The sequence below is a fragment of the Cynoglossus semilaevis genome, chromosome 1 (genome assembly GCF_000523025.1).
Source record: "Cynoglossus semilaevis isolate Cse_v1.0 chromosome 1, Cse_v1.0, whole genome shotgun sequence".
Lineage (NCBI taxonomy): Eukaryota > Metazoa > Chordata > Actinopteri > Pleuronectiformes > Cynoglossidae > Cynoglossus > Cynoglossus semilaevis.
The window spans coordinates 20,654,441-20,667,858 of record NC_024307.1 but is presented as its reverse complement, the minus strand read 5'-3'; the positions used below and the strand labels follow the sequence as shown (position 1 = coordinate 20,667,858).

Here is a 13,418-nt window from a genome sequence, read left to right as displayed (position 1 = left end):
ATGAAGTTTAGTAACTGAGGTGACCTTGTGGTGGGCTGCCAGACAATCACCAAAACATTGTACATGCATACATGTACAGTATATTGAACATCAAAATACCTGTAAATGCTACAATGTGGTCCACGACATTTGTAGACTTCAGAAGAACCTGAGGATACACTGGGTGCAGCATGAAGGAATGTCGTTGACTGATTGCAGGAATCTATAATAAAAAAGGGCTGGAGTTAAACATCAGTAGTCAATGAGTCATACAGTCATTCCTGAGAAGAACTGATCTTACAGTGGTGGCAGCCGCTGGGATCTCTGTTCCCCAGAAAACAAAGATTGAGACAAAGTTGGAGGTGTGAATGGTGGCAGGACGGGGAGAGTTCGATGCAGCCAAAAGTGTGTATTCCCACAGCAACAGGCCGGATTTCCCATCAATAATTACTATCTACATGAAGAATAAGAGCATTGATCATTAATCGGCGATATAAGACAGCTATTGAGCGTTTTCATCTCCACCTACCCTTTTGTTGTTGTTGCCAACGTCCTCCTCGATCACCACGTCCAGTAAACCGTCTTTGTTGAAGTGACCAAAGTAAGGTTCACTGGGAAGAAGAAGATGGATTTTGAATGATAACCTTTCTATTCAGTAGGATATTTTTTACAACAGCTCTACTGCCACCTAGGGGTACCTGAGGACTGTGGTGGTATTGTATTTCCACAAGAGCTGCAGAGTTTTCCCATCAATTAACACCACATGATTCTCAGTCACAAGCAGCAGGTTGGACTGATCGTCTTTTTCTTTTGTCCTCAGCAGCTGTCTTACAGAGTCAGACCTACCAGGTGGAGACAAATGTTAAGGTCTTGGAATCAGAAGGCAGCCTTCAGGTAGTTAGGAAAATCTGAGAGGCTTTCTCCTACTTGTAGATGGGAATGAGTCCAGATGTGGGGTTGGCGTTTTTCTCCCAGCGATCATCTTGCCTGAGGACTTTCTCCATCCCTGCTTTGGCCTTGGCAGCAATCCTCCTCAGCGCCAGTCCATACAAGCCAGTGTCTGACCAACAAAAGTTCAAATGAATGAGGATTGTAACACAACATGAGCTCGGTATACATTTAAGTCAGAGAGCCTTCCATGTCTCAGACACCCACCTTGTTGGAGCACCACATAACGAGAACTTTTTGGAGTGCGTTGAAGGAGATGTTTCTGTGTCCCTGAGGTACTGAGTGACACACTGGAACCGATCTGGATGCCATTCTTCCCTGAGAGGAACACCAGCTGAGTCTGCAGAAATGTCAGGAGAATGATGTTCTGCAAAAACTTCAACAGCAAAAACAACTTCAAACCTCAAGCTTCAGAACTGAGATGTTTACCGTTGCATTGTTCGTTCTGACCAGAGCAACATCCCCGACTGCATCTCCGTCCAGGTCTGGGGTGCTGAGAACAGGCCGAACGCTCCGAAAACCGGGAGGATGTGGACACTGCCACTTGATTTCACCTGTGCACAGAAACTCTGATGAGTCAAATTTCAACTCTTTATTCCTCACTCAAAGTCCAGTTACTAATTTTCCTTAACTCTTTTAATCCACGCCTCAGCCACCAACGCAGATGAAAAGCATTCAACTTTCTTTCAATGTTTGAGGCTCAAAACATTATGGTAAAAAAGCATAAACTGGTCACCAGACAAAAAGTACTCTCTTCTAGTTTTCCAACAGAAAAATTGAGAATTTATTTGATTTTTAATTATAAAATATTTACCAAAGTCCATAGAGAAAACCAACAATTTTATGTTTTGCCACAGGACTTGTTCATCCACCTGTTGTTGACTGTGCCCTTTATCACTGAATATAATTGTCTGGATTTATATAAAATTAGCAGATTTGTCTAACAGAAGATTTAAGGTGATACAAACTATTGTGTAAAACGTCCGAAGTAAAGATAAAAGGTCAGACTTGGGCATGTGATGAAATCACCAACCAGTTTTTTTGTCAAGAGCAGAGATTTGGTCAGAATGTGAGAGCAGACAGTCCCAGGTTCTGCTGGATTCTGAGGTCTGCAGACCACACTGAGCCCAGTGGAACTCAGGCCGCAGTGGACGCTCCCACAATGTCTCGCCATCTGTCCCATCCACCGCAATCACAAACAGACAAGGTGAAGGCAGACCTGGACAGACACAACAGCCACCATCATCAGAACTACACTTAAACTACCGTTGAGAATCAAGTCCTCCCTGGGTTCTTGCTTCATACCTTCATCAGTGCAGTTTTTAGAGGATTCACTCATTTTGACAACAAATGTGACATCCATCACCTGGTCTTCACTTGCAGATTCAACAGCTAAAAAGTCATAGGTTTCTGTAGCAGAAAAGTAAAAGTTACTGAAAGAAAAAAAAAGCCAGCATTCAATGGTGAAACTGTTGAACAAACCTGCATGGGAGAAGCTCCTGTTCCAGGAGATTAGGTACTGTGGTCGAACAGGACAAGGCAGGATGAAGGAGAAGGCAAACACTATGGTGAGGCAGAGGAACAGCGAAAAGAAGAAGACTGCAGTCCTCCAGTGGTTCGCTCTGACAAAAGCCAAGATCTCTTTACAACTCTTTTTCTTCTTCATCTTCTGCTCTGCTCCTGATGGTGCTGCCACAGTCTCCAACCCATCCTCTCCCCTCTTTAGGGGGTCTCCCTCTGTGGCGTGGTCTGTGGTCTCCATTGTTGCCTTAATGCATACCTAGGCCAGTGATCTACAGTAGAGAGAAATGTAAACTTAAAACGTAAGTCCAGCCAAAAAGCTCTTAAGACTCTTGACCTTAAACTGGGTAACACATTACTGGTAAAAACCAGTAATGTGAGTAGAGTGCCCTTGGTTTACATATGGTGAAGGCTTTCATGTGTTCAACATAAAGTTAAGGAAGCTAGAAAAGGGAGTTAGCCAAAAAATGTCATTACGCACAGCAAAAAACAACACCAGGTTGTCACAACAACCTGGTGTTGGTTCATAAACTGCTACAACTATACAACAAATGAACAAACCCGCAGCTAAAATTGAGGCTAATCGTTAGCCAAACATTCACTAAAAGTGGCCATCAAAATACCTCCAAGAGCAGCTAAAATACAAACCTGTTTTAACTCTGCATGAGCACAAATTCTTACGTTTTAATAATTCAGAGAGAAAAGGTTTCTATTCTGACAGAATGACATGAGTACATATCAAAGGACCAAGATGTAACAAAAGATTAAAGTACATAACTAGTTCATGAAGAGAGTAAATATAACTATTTACTCTCTTCATTTCCCTGGAAAAGTATGATACATATGCACAGTATTTCACCTGACATTCTCTGATTCTCAACTAAAAAATAAAAATTAATTAATCAATCAATGACTGCAGCAACAAAAACATAGTTCTAACTCTTCTGTTGAAGAGTAAAACTGACATGTTTTAAATAATCTTCTTTTGTCTGGCCTGCAGACTGCTGTTATTGTGTGTGTGTGTTTTTAGTTATATATTTAAAACAAACGGTTAAACGGGTGAATGTGGTTTTACCGTAGTGATTATGTTCCTTGTGTTAGAGATCCCCTCCATTTTCTCCCCAAACATAAGCAAAGTATTGTTTGTTTTATTTAATTACCTAATGAGTTAAATATTTATATTATTAAAGACTTTTAATGATAATTTTTCAGACCTTGCTGAAATCTTCTGCACACGTTCACACTCAAGTCTTGTGGTAAGATGTGTGGTTCTTTTTATATCTCGTACCTCCCAAACTATTGGGTCCCTCTCAGTATCTGCAGAACGACCATCATTAAAATACTATAACACAGGTCTTACTTGTTCAACTGAGCACATATAAAAGTCGATTTTTCCCATAGGATTATTAGTCTGTTTGTCAAAGCCAGACTGTGCAATAAAGCAGTAGACCAACTGGCATTTAAACGTAAATTCAATTTGTAAATTCAATTTTGAAACCACGGACACTTGTGATCAGTTCAACTGATTCACCTTTGACCCCTCCAGTCTCAGCCTTTTAATAGGCTGACGGCAGAGTTATCAGCTTTGCATTTTATGTAGCTACTAACGTTAACGAAATCCCAAATTCCACAACTGGTGACTGTACCGTACTTTGAGAACTACTACTGTAAATTCTAAACCACAGTAACCGTAATAACAAAATAGTAAACTAACAAACGTGTTTGCCCTGAGAGAGAAAAAAACTAGCTGTCTAACGCTGTTATGTTGTTCGGCTCTGTAGCCACAGGAACCTACATCTTGGAATTAAATAAAAGGGATTCCAAAAAACGACAGTCGAGGAGAGTGTTTTTTATGGTAAATATTACGCATAAAAGGAAACCTGTATCATATATAAGACATGGATATAACAACAAAGTTACGTTACTGCGGCTTGATTTTTGTTAGCCAACTTTGTTGAATACCAAACACTCGTGATATCAGAACGAACAACATAAACAATCATATCAACCAGTTTGTCTTCTTCACTGGAAGTTCCGCCATTTTAAGTTAAAATAAATGCTTATAAGGACTGAAGAAAAGTTTTGGGTTTTTTTTACCTAATTTTGACTCCCCACTGTCCTCTGATTAGCACCTTACAGTGCTAACTGGCTAGTAAAGGCCATAAACCCGAAACAAACTCGAGCTGCCTACAACTACGTAAACAAACCGAGATTTTACTTTGTGCCCAGTGATGTGTCTGTCAGGCACACTGTCCAATGATCTGGTGGCCACTTATAAACACAAGTTCTTTAAAAAAATACGATAACTTACTAGCACTAGTTTTAAACGTAAGTATATGTAACTATCAACTGGAAAACTACGAGTCATAGCTTAAACAGTACAGATAGAATTTGAGCGGAAGAAACAACAGAGAGAGTTTACAGACGGAAGTCGGCCATGTGATTTTTATTTATTTATTTTTTATATACCTTGTTCATTCCTCGACGAACCCATTGGTTTTGTAAACATTCTTAAAGAAACAGAACGCGAAAGTGTTATGAAAACTAAAATATTTATGTATTCCCTACGGGTAATTTTGGCCTCTGGAATTGTATAGTGGTTTGTTCAAAGTGCAAATCGAGGTGACTAGTTTGTGTTTCAACACTAGTGTGTTCAGCAAGGCAGACGTCTTTTTTTTCTTTTTTTAAAAACACATTTTAACACTGAATATTCATCTGTGCGAGACTCGCTACAGGGCAGTAAAACTAATTAAAGATAAAATGCAAAAAAATGAAAACCTTTGTGTTACAGAATGTCAGTTAATGTTTCAATAAATTAAAGTACTTGTTTCCAGTAAGACACTGACTTTCATTTCTTATTAAATGCTCTGCATAACTAACAGTTTCGTTTTCTCCAATTATTGTATCCTCTTTTTTGCATGTAATAACAGGAATCCACAACTGAATATAATTCTACATGACCTGTGTATGCCATTGCTGCTGGTTCATTAAGGTAAGCAATCATTCAAGAGACACACATAGTTTTGTGTTTTTATCGATCACAAACACCCATAACTGTGTACTGTTCTTGAAGGTTAGTACAATAAAGCAGTAATCAGTAGGTCATAAACAAAGACGACAACAAGTCAAGCTTGTATATATCAAGTTTGATTGCAACTTTTTTATTACTTTTTTTTGACAATCGTTCTTTCTGCGAACAATGGTGTATACAAATGTTAAAAGACCTAATAGTTGGTCTGAAATGAGTAATATTGTGTTTTTGATAATAACCAAAGATTTCCTTCTTCTTTTTTTAAAGTTCTTTTAAAACTTCCTGCGTACATCTTTTCATCTGTGCGAATCGGGTTTTCCCTAAGTAATTTGCATCAATGCCCATCAGCATGAGATTCACATAGTGTTAAAAAAACCCCACAAACACAAACATAAAATTCCACATCAAAGTAAGAGTCGCATGAAACCGGGCAAAGAGCCGCATGTAGCTCCCGAGCCACAGGTTGGCCATGCCTGGTTTATGCTAAGATCAAATAGACACAGAGCTTTAATATGATTGGTCATTTTCACATTTGGTACATAAATAGAGCTTTAGAACTTTTTTTATTCCCTTGGGAATTCCCTTTGGGGAATTAAGGCTCCAGCAGCACCATTACAACACCAAAACAATATGAATAATGCGAGAATAGATGTGAGTGACTCCCAGTTATTCATACAGAATCTGTATGAATGACCTGGAGTCACTGATCTGTATGAATGACTGGGAGTCACTCACATCTGTAATCTGTATTACAGATTTAATATATAATGAGAGAGAGTCAGAAAATGACCTGCTATGTCACAGAAAATATCACAAATAAAATCAAATACTGTATTCTGATCACTTTCACTTAAGGTAAATTAAAGTATTAAAAAATATGATCTTACGGCTCCGTATTAAAGCACTTCTGGGATATTTTCATATTTTCTGGAAGGGCGAAAGTTGGAGGCCACATCAAAGAAAGTGCGGCAGAATTTCCCAGGTTCCGTAAAGGAAGCATATTCCCCGCATCCACCTACCGTTTATCTGTCATAGAGCGAGAGAGATTGTTGTGTGTCTGTTCTCTGCTCATGCATTATTTAAAAGCTAAATGTCGAAAACACCAGATGAGGAACTGACAAATAAGGGTCCGCTGGCTAAAGCGTTTGTTCTGGGACTTGTGAAGCTTCCTGTGTTTATGTGTGCTTGTGTGTATGTAGAGCTAACGCAGCTAAGCTGCTGGTCGTTAGCCGCAGACGGACAGGTGCACTGAGATTTTCAGACGTTACATTCTTGGCTTCCTGTTTAGACTTCAGTCAAGCGTTTATTTGACTGAAATGCGAGGTAAGTCCTAATGACTTATATCACCTCTGTTCTCAGTTTATCTCTAGGGAAAAGATAAAGTGTCCGAGAATTCTGGAAATATCAATAAAGCGAGGCACGTTGTAAGAAGACTGTATAAAATTAGCTGTTTCGGGTGTTAAGACTTAAGTTAGTCGTTTTACTTTCATTTCTTCCACCTGACAACGATTTACAGAGGAAGTAGCTCAAATGTCGCTGTTTGGCAGAGATAAAAGCCACGTTGTGAAAGTTTTTAAAAAACAATTAAGTTAACCTGCAAGATAGCCAATGGTTAGCCGAAATACAGGTGAAACATAGTGAACATTTAAGCAAAAAATAGCACTCACAGAAAGGAGTTTAAAAAAACGAAGACTAACGAACAATACGAAAATTGTTTTATGGACACCAGAAGTTAGCTAAAATATCTTCATTATAATATTCATTGTTGACATAAAACTGAAAGGACAGTTTGCCAGAGATACAGTAAAGTTTAATCAGATTAAGATCATTTGTTAATTTTCAGCTGATAAATATTTTCTCAACAAAAGTTACTCATGAATGGTGTCTGGTAACCAAAGACATAGCAAGAATAGTTAGATGTGTACAAACATAAATGAAGTCAAAAGAGTAAATAGCCGAAAATTTAGTATTTAAAATACAGTACAACTTCAAAAAAAAAAGAAAAGAAAGCTTAAAACAGTGACAAAAAGCTAAACTTTGTTTTTGAACAAGTTTTATTAGATATTAGTAATTCAGTTGAAATTAATTTGTTCATTTGTTGTTGTTTTTTTTTTCTCTTTCTTTTCTTCCTGAAGGCTGACAACGACTCGTGGAGTCCACGTCCTAATTTTTCCATCCAACAACTTCCACTACGACTTTATCTTAATTTTTGTTTTGCTAATGCTAACATGGCCTCAGCCAATTTGGAAGCCTGTGTCTTGCAGGAGCTCACCTGCCCAGTTTGTCTGGACCTCTTCCGTGACCCACACCTGCTCCCTTGTGGCCACAACTTTTGCAAATCTTGCCTTCATCACTTGAAACAGCAGGCAGAGCGTGGACGCCTGCGATGCCCAGAGTGTCGCAATAGCCATCGTAGCACCACTAGCTTCCAGAAAAATTTTAAACTGGCCAATATTGCTGACGACTACCGGCAGAGACGCAGGACGCCCAGCTCTGCTCCTGCCAGAGCGACAGCCCTAATGCCCAGAGATTCACTTCTGGCGTTGGCTGGGTCACATTCCTCCAGGGGTGTTACTGCTGTTCCTTGTGACTACTGTCCATCTGTTGGCTCCAAGGCCTCAGGTGGGGGCGCTGCTCAGGACATACCCCCTGCTGCTTCTGCTTTACAAGGAGCAGGTGATGGAGTAGCTGCTGCTCCACCGACCACATTTGCGGTGAAGACGTGCCTAAAGTGTGAAGTGTCCATGTGTCAGGAGCACATAAAGCCACATCTGGAACTGCCGGCATTCTGTGAGCACCCACTGACTGATCCGATTAATGATTTCTGGAGGAGGAAGTGTCCAGCGCATGATGAAATCTACAGGTAGGTAGGATACCAATCAAACCCGTACAGTGATCTTCTGTTGTTCCATGTTTCCGTTGTGATTTCTCCTCACTTTGTTTTTTTAGGTATTACTGCATGGACGACAAGGCCTGTGTCTGCACTGCCTGCACGATAGAAGGAGAACACGCAGGGCACACAATAAAGACTCTAAAGAACACAATGAAGGATCTCAAGGTATTTCTGACTTAACCCCCTCCACCAGCTCCCCCCATTCATACCTAAACCTTATGAGAATCAGGGGTCTGGAGCTATATCTGGAGGTCATCAGGTGATGATATGGTTCTTCTCGTTTTTGTATTATTTTCCATCGTTTCTTTTTATTTTCTCACTCCCTTTTTCTTCTCCTCTCCTCCCTGTTCTTCTTCTACTTCTTTGGGTAGCCCCTGGTGGCTAACCAATGAAACTGCTACACCTCATTGGCTACTGAGTTTTCTTTTTTTTAACATCATCATCTTCATCATCTATCATCTTGTTATACAACTTGGATCCTACAGTAAAATATTGTGTCAGGGTTTGAATATACACATTCTCTGGTTCTGGTATTATTGTTATTTCTCACACAAAAGTCCTGTGATGTGTCTGGAAGCCTGATGAATTGTGTGTATTGTTGTGTAGCTGTGTGGGAATCAATAAGTCACATGACCAACTGGTTAAACTCCTGAGAGAGACAGCTAGCCTTGTGTTGGGAAGGATTTTAGATCTATGTAACAAAATACATTATTTTCTTTATTTTAAAGTCAGTGTTTTGATTTACTTTGACAAACTCTGGCCATTCCACACGGTGCCCTCTACCAAAAAACTAAAATGTTTGGCTCTGCTCATGTTCACACAGGGGAAACTGGACAAGCAGCTGTACAGAGTTGACAGGAAGTGCAGTATGGCTGATAAGAAACTGCAGGAGCAGAGGGAGAAGGAGAGACAGAACAAGGTAAATGCTGTTTGTGCCTAAATTTCCTAAAAATCTGTCTGTCTACCTGTCTGTCCGTCCATCCGTGACTAAAACAATAAAACTTGAAACCAATTTTAACCTAAATGTAAATGTGAACAAAAAAGATCCATTGTTGCCTTTGTTCTGTTCTTGTTCACTCTCCTCTTCCAGGCGTTCATGGATGAGTCGGAGCAGTGCCTGAACAGACTGGGAGATGAATTGAGGGTCAAAGTGCAGAGCTTTGTCACCCGGCTGCAACAGTGCACACATGCCCACTCGGACACCAACGGTCAGGCCATTCAGAAGAACATCTCCAGGATCTGCCAGGACCGGGCCCGTCTGCAAGAAGCTCGCTGCGGCATCGAAAGCCTTATGCAGGAAAACGACCCTTTTTTATTCATCGAGGTGAGGCCTGACGTTCAGAATAGGAATGAGGCTTAAAGTTGTTGTTTTGTTTTTTCATTTAAATAACTTCTTTAAACAGAAAGCATTTTTGTATAATCAGTGTCAATACAATTTCCTCAGTCTGACACTAAGAAAGTACACAAATATAGGACACGCTGTACATGTACATGTCTGCCATACTGTGAGTAAACATAATTATTTAGTTTAGGTTCAAAGCTTCAGTGTGAACATTTGTTGTCCTCCTTTTTATTGCAGGTGTACAAGACAAAAAGAGTAAGTGTCCATCTTCTGTTTCTTCTTCTTCAGCACACATTTATTTATCTATTAAATGTCTCATGGTGTTCCTATTTTCCGAAAACACAGATAAAACAGCCTACTGTACTGTATGTGACTTTACAGTAAATGTCTGCAACTGTATGATGGCATCTCAGTCCTTATTTAAAAGCATTTGTTCATTTTTCTTTTATTTACCAATAAGCATGTTGTTAGAATGTACACTAACAACTTCAGTTACCATTTCTGTGACAAAACATTTGCTATAAAAGGAGCATCCACTGAAGTGGTGCTTCCCCAACCGTTGGGCCATTCCCTCCTATTGACTTGGGGCTTTTGCAGTGGGACACACTGTAGGAAGGCAAATACATGTTCAGTTTAAATTTTTTCTTCATTTCTGCCAGTTTATGGTTGTAAAATTGCACTGATTTCTCATTTCATTCCCTTTGTTAAAAAGAAAAGCTGTTTTTGTAGGAGGTACAGTGTGTGAGTGTGTTTGTTCTTGGCCCATTTTTAGAAACATTAACATTCAACAAACTACATTTGTTCGTGGGACAAATGTTCTTTGTGGGGATATTGTTCAGCTCCCCACTCAAGGAAAAGGGTGTTTTGTGGTTCCAGATTGTGATTGGAGCTAGGATTAGAATTTGCAAGGATTAAGATAAGATTCTGTATTTGTAATAGTTTAGGTCAAGGTAAGGTGTGAGGTAAAACATTGTGTGTGTGTGTGTGTGAAGTGCTCACAAAACCTAGTGTGTTTACAGTTACGTACGTATATGTCTGTGTGGGTGTGTTTTCTAGGTGCCGCAGGCAGCTGAGGAAGAACATGTTCTACCCGGAGTACGTGGACATGGAGACGGAGGTCCTCGTGGCCCAGATGGAGGAAGAAATGAGGAAATTTCTGGATGTGGATCTGCCGTGTCACATTGTAACAGCCTTCAGCAGCATGTGTGCGTATCACTACCATCATCAGTAATCTGGAATGGACCACTACCTGTACCATAGATGTTCCATTTTAGTCAAAGAAGAATGAAGAACTGATTCTTCTCCATATCTTTTCTCATATTTTTCATTAGCTTCAAATTCTTATCATTCCTTTCCTTCATCACCTTTTTCATCTTATCTTTTATCACCTTTTCTTTGTTGCTCTTTGGCTTCTTCTTTGTTGTCACCTTTATTTTCACCAGGATCACCTTACACATTCAACACACAAAGCTAATGTTTCCTATTGTTATAGAAATGCCCTTTTTGCATGCAAAAAAATAAATTTCGTTGAGCCTTCAAATTATCTTTCAGATTCTGATGAGGATGAGGACCATGAGGAAAACGAGGAAGAGGCTGTGGAAGATGATGAGGAGGAGGATGAAGACGATGATTTCAGTGACAGCAGCGAGGATGAATTAAGGAGCGATGGGGAAGAGGAGGAGGACGAAGAGGAGGATGAGGACGAATCACACAACCCCGTTGAGCTGGCCGCTGACCTCTACAGCCCCGGAGAGGAGGAGGAAGGGGAGGAAGAAGAAAGTGTAGAGGAAGAAGAAGAAGAAGATGATGATGAGGAGGAGGAGGAAGAGGAGGAGGAAGTGGAGGTCCTTTAATGATGGGTTTACATGCTATTTTTTTCACACCTTTTGGAGCCCTTTGAAACCCAACGCTGCATTAACAGCTGCATCCATCTGCTCCTTGAACGTGTAACATCCAGCATAGAACACACGACCCACGTCGGCTGGATTCATACTGTACATGAACCATAGACTCAGAGTCTTAAGCTTCACCTGCTGAAAATAATATGGTGCTTTATCTGCTGAGATATTTACCTACAGGCGACCAATGTGAATGTGTGATGACAGAATGTGAAAACAAATGTCACGTTTTATCACAAACTGTGCACACTGGACTTTCTACCACTCTGGGAAAACATGAGTGAAAATGTGAGCTCACTTAGTTTACAGTACTTATAGAAGTTGCGTTTGTTAGTAAGAACTAACGAACTAACTGTGAACTGACAGGGATTGTTCAGTTCTCTTGATCAGGAGGTTTATATTTTTGAACTGGGGATTTCAAGCTTAAGCTTCTGAAAGAAAAGGCTCAGCTACCTCCAACTAAGGTCCCTGTTCAAAATGTTTGTTTCCAGACTGATTGCTGGAGTTTGCTTATCTTAATGCCATCCACCAAAGTCCATTTATAAAATCAATTGTTTAAGCTAGATAGAATTACAGCATATGAGTTTCCAAACATTCCAAAATCCCTGCAATCAAAAGTCAAATATTTAGCTCAAGACAAGATCAAACCAGGACTCTGTATTAATTCAATAAAACAGTATTAATTCACTTTTGTTAAATATTATCAATGCCAAATTTTGTAAAAATCAAGTCTAAAAATCAACATGAAACCTGAGTGATGGTGAGGGTTGAGCAGCTTAAGTTTTTACAGACAATTTATCTACAGAAAAACCACCACATTAACAATCGGGTGGGGTTTGCATTTGGCTGGAACTGATGCATTTTATCACATGAACGACAAAGTGAGATCATATGCACTGTTGTGGCGTACAGAAACAGCAATACATGCAAATGCTATATTGATGTTGGAAGTGAGTTGTTTGTGTTTACCACACAACCACCCTTGCAGTAGTAAACAGGCTGTGACTGTTTTGCAAAGAAAATCTCCCAGATTTAGAAGGACTTTACTACTATTAGTATGGCATTCACTGGCAGAACCAAGCTTTGGAAAAATGCTGTCTCATGGTAACCTCACTGTGAAGAGCTGAATTTTCCCTCCAAGAGAATGAATTGACGACAGGACTTGAATGAGTCTTTCTTGTTGTGGTATCCTCATCAATGCTTGAGCTAATTATTGCAAGCCAAAGAGTTTTTGAAAATGCATGGACGAGTTCTAGAAGTTTGTTTGCTTTGGCATGAGTCGACTGCTGCTTCCCATAACTCATCCTGCTGTAGAGCAAGTTAATACAAATGTTGACTCTTTCTATGCACTCTTCCAATAGTATATTCTTACGATATCAGTTTCAGGTGATGTGGAGTTTTGCACTTTAATATAAAAAAAAGTTAAGATAAGCCTGAAGACTTTGAATGTTAAGCGCTGGGTTTTATTTTGATATACTGTAAGTGCTTCTGTAAGTCAGTTATCTGAAATGAGGAGGATGAAAATAAAGCTTGTTGAATTGTGCCAGTGGTATTGTTACTTGTCTTTTTTCTGTTTTACAGCTTATTAATTATCTGGTTTTTTTTAACTGTTTAGGAATAAGCGGTAGCAAATGGATGGATGACTGGACCTAATATGATACTCGGGTCCTTTACATATTTAACAGTGTTTGACAACGCGATGGCTCCCCCTGCAGAAGACGTATAGTATTGATACACTATTTATTCTGATTTTCTTGGTTTTGTGGCGTATAGTGTAATGCTATTACAGTGCAAGATAACAGTAAA

General features: G+C 39.7%; 2 protein-coding genes across 7 annotated transcripts in view; one reads left to right on the top strand and one right to left on the bottom strand.

Annotated features, from left to right (window-relative positions):
• The window catches only part of fam234a (family with sequence similarity 234 member A), a 7,919-nt gene extending 1,414 nt beyond the window's left edge, over window positions 1-6,505 (bottom strand). The window contains exons 1-11 of one of the 4 annotated variants that reach the window (XM_025062860.1): window positions 6,367-6,505; window positions 2,410-2,720; window positions 2,233-2,337; window positions 1,961-2,146; window positions 1,357-1,481; window positions 1,135-1,267; window positions 907-1,039; window positions 678-821; window positions 509-590; window positions 281-433; window positions 100-202 (exon numbers count right to left, since the gene is read on the bottom strand). In XM_025062860.1, coding sequence (XP_024918628.1) covers window positions 100-202; window positions 281-433; window positions 509-590; window positions 678-821; window positions 907-1,039; window positions 1,135-1,267; window positions 1,357-1,481; window positions 1,961-2,146; window positions 2,233-2,337; window positions 2,410-2,689 — 1,444 coding nt within the window. In that variant the 5' untranslated portion in view covers window positions 2,690-2,720; window positions 6,367-6,505. Of the gene's footprint in view, window positions 1-99; window positions 203-280; window positions 434-508; window positions 591-677; window positions 822-906; window positions 1,040-1,134; window positions 1,268-1,356; window positions 1,482-1,960; window positions 2,147-2,232; window positions 2,338-2,409; window positions 2,721-3,096; window positions 3,476-4,545; window positions 4,685-4,759; window positions 4,896-6,366 lie in introns of those variants that run through there. The other 3 variants (XM_025062861.1, XM_008318372.3, XM_008318380.3) reach the window with 3 other exon arrangements.
• On the top strand, window positions 5,379-13,158 carry LOC103384770 (E3 ubiquitin/ISG15 ligase TRIM25). Of its 3 annotated transcripts, none has more exons than XR_003051873.1 (7): window positions 5,379-5,440; window positions 7,615-8,342; window positions 8,429-8,537; window positions 9,196-9,291; window positions 9,463-9,696; window positions 9,952-10,919; window positions 11,266-13,158. XR_003051873.1 is itself a non-coding variant. In XM_025062891.1 (6 exons), exons 1-6 carry the CDS (start codon window positions 5,405-5,407, stop codon window positions 10,096-10,098), a joined length of 1,350 nt encoding a protein of 449 aa, XP_024918659.1. In that variant the 5' UTR covers window positions 5,379-5,404; the 3' UTR covers window positions 10,099-13,158. The 3 variants fall into 3 exon arrangements, 1 of the variants encoding a protein (XP_024918659.1); XR_003051876.1 differs by lacking the exon at window positions 5,379-5,440 and adding an exon at window positions 6,667-6,802; XM_025062891.1 differs by having other exon boundaries at window positions 9,952-13,158.
• Window positions 13,159-13,418: the final 260 nt, after the last annotated feature.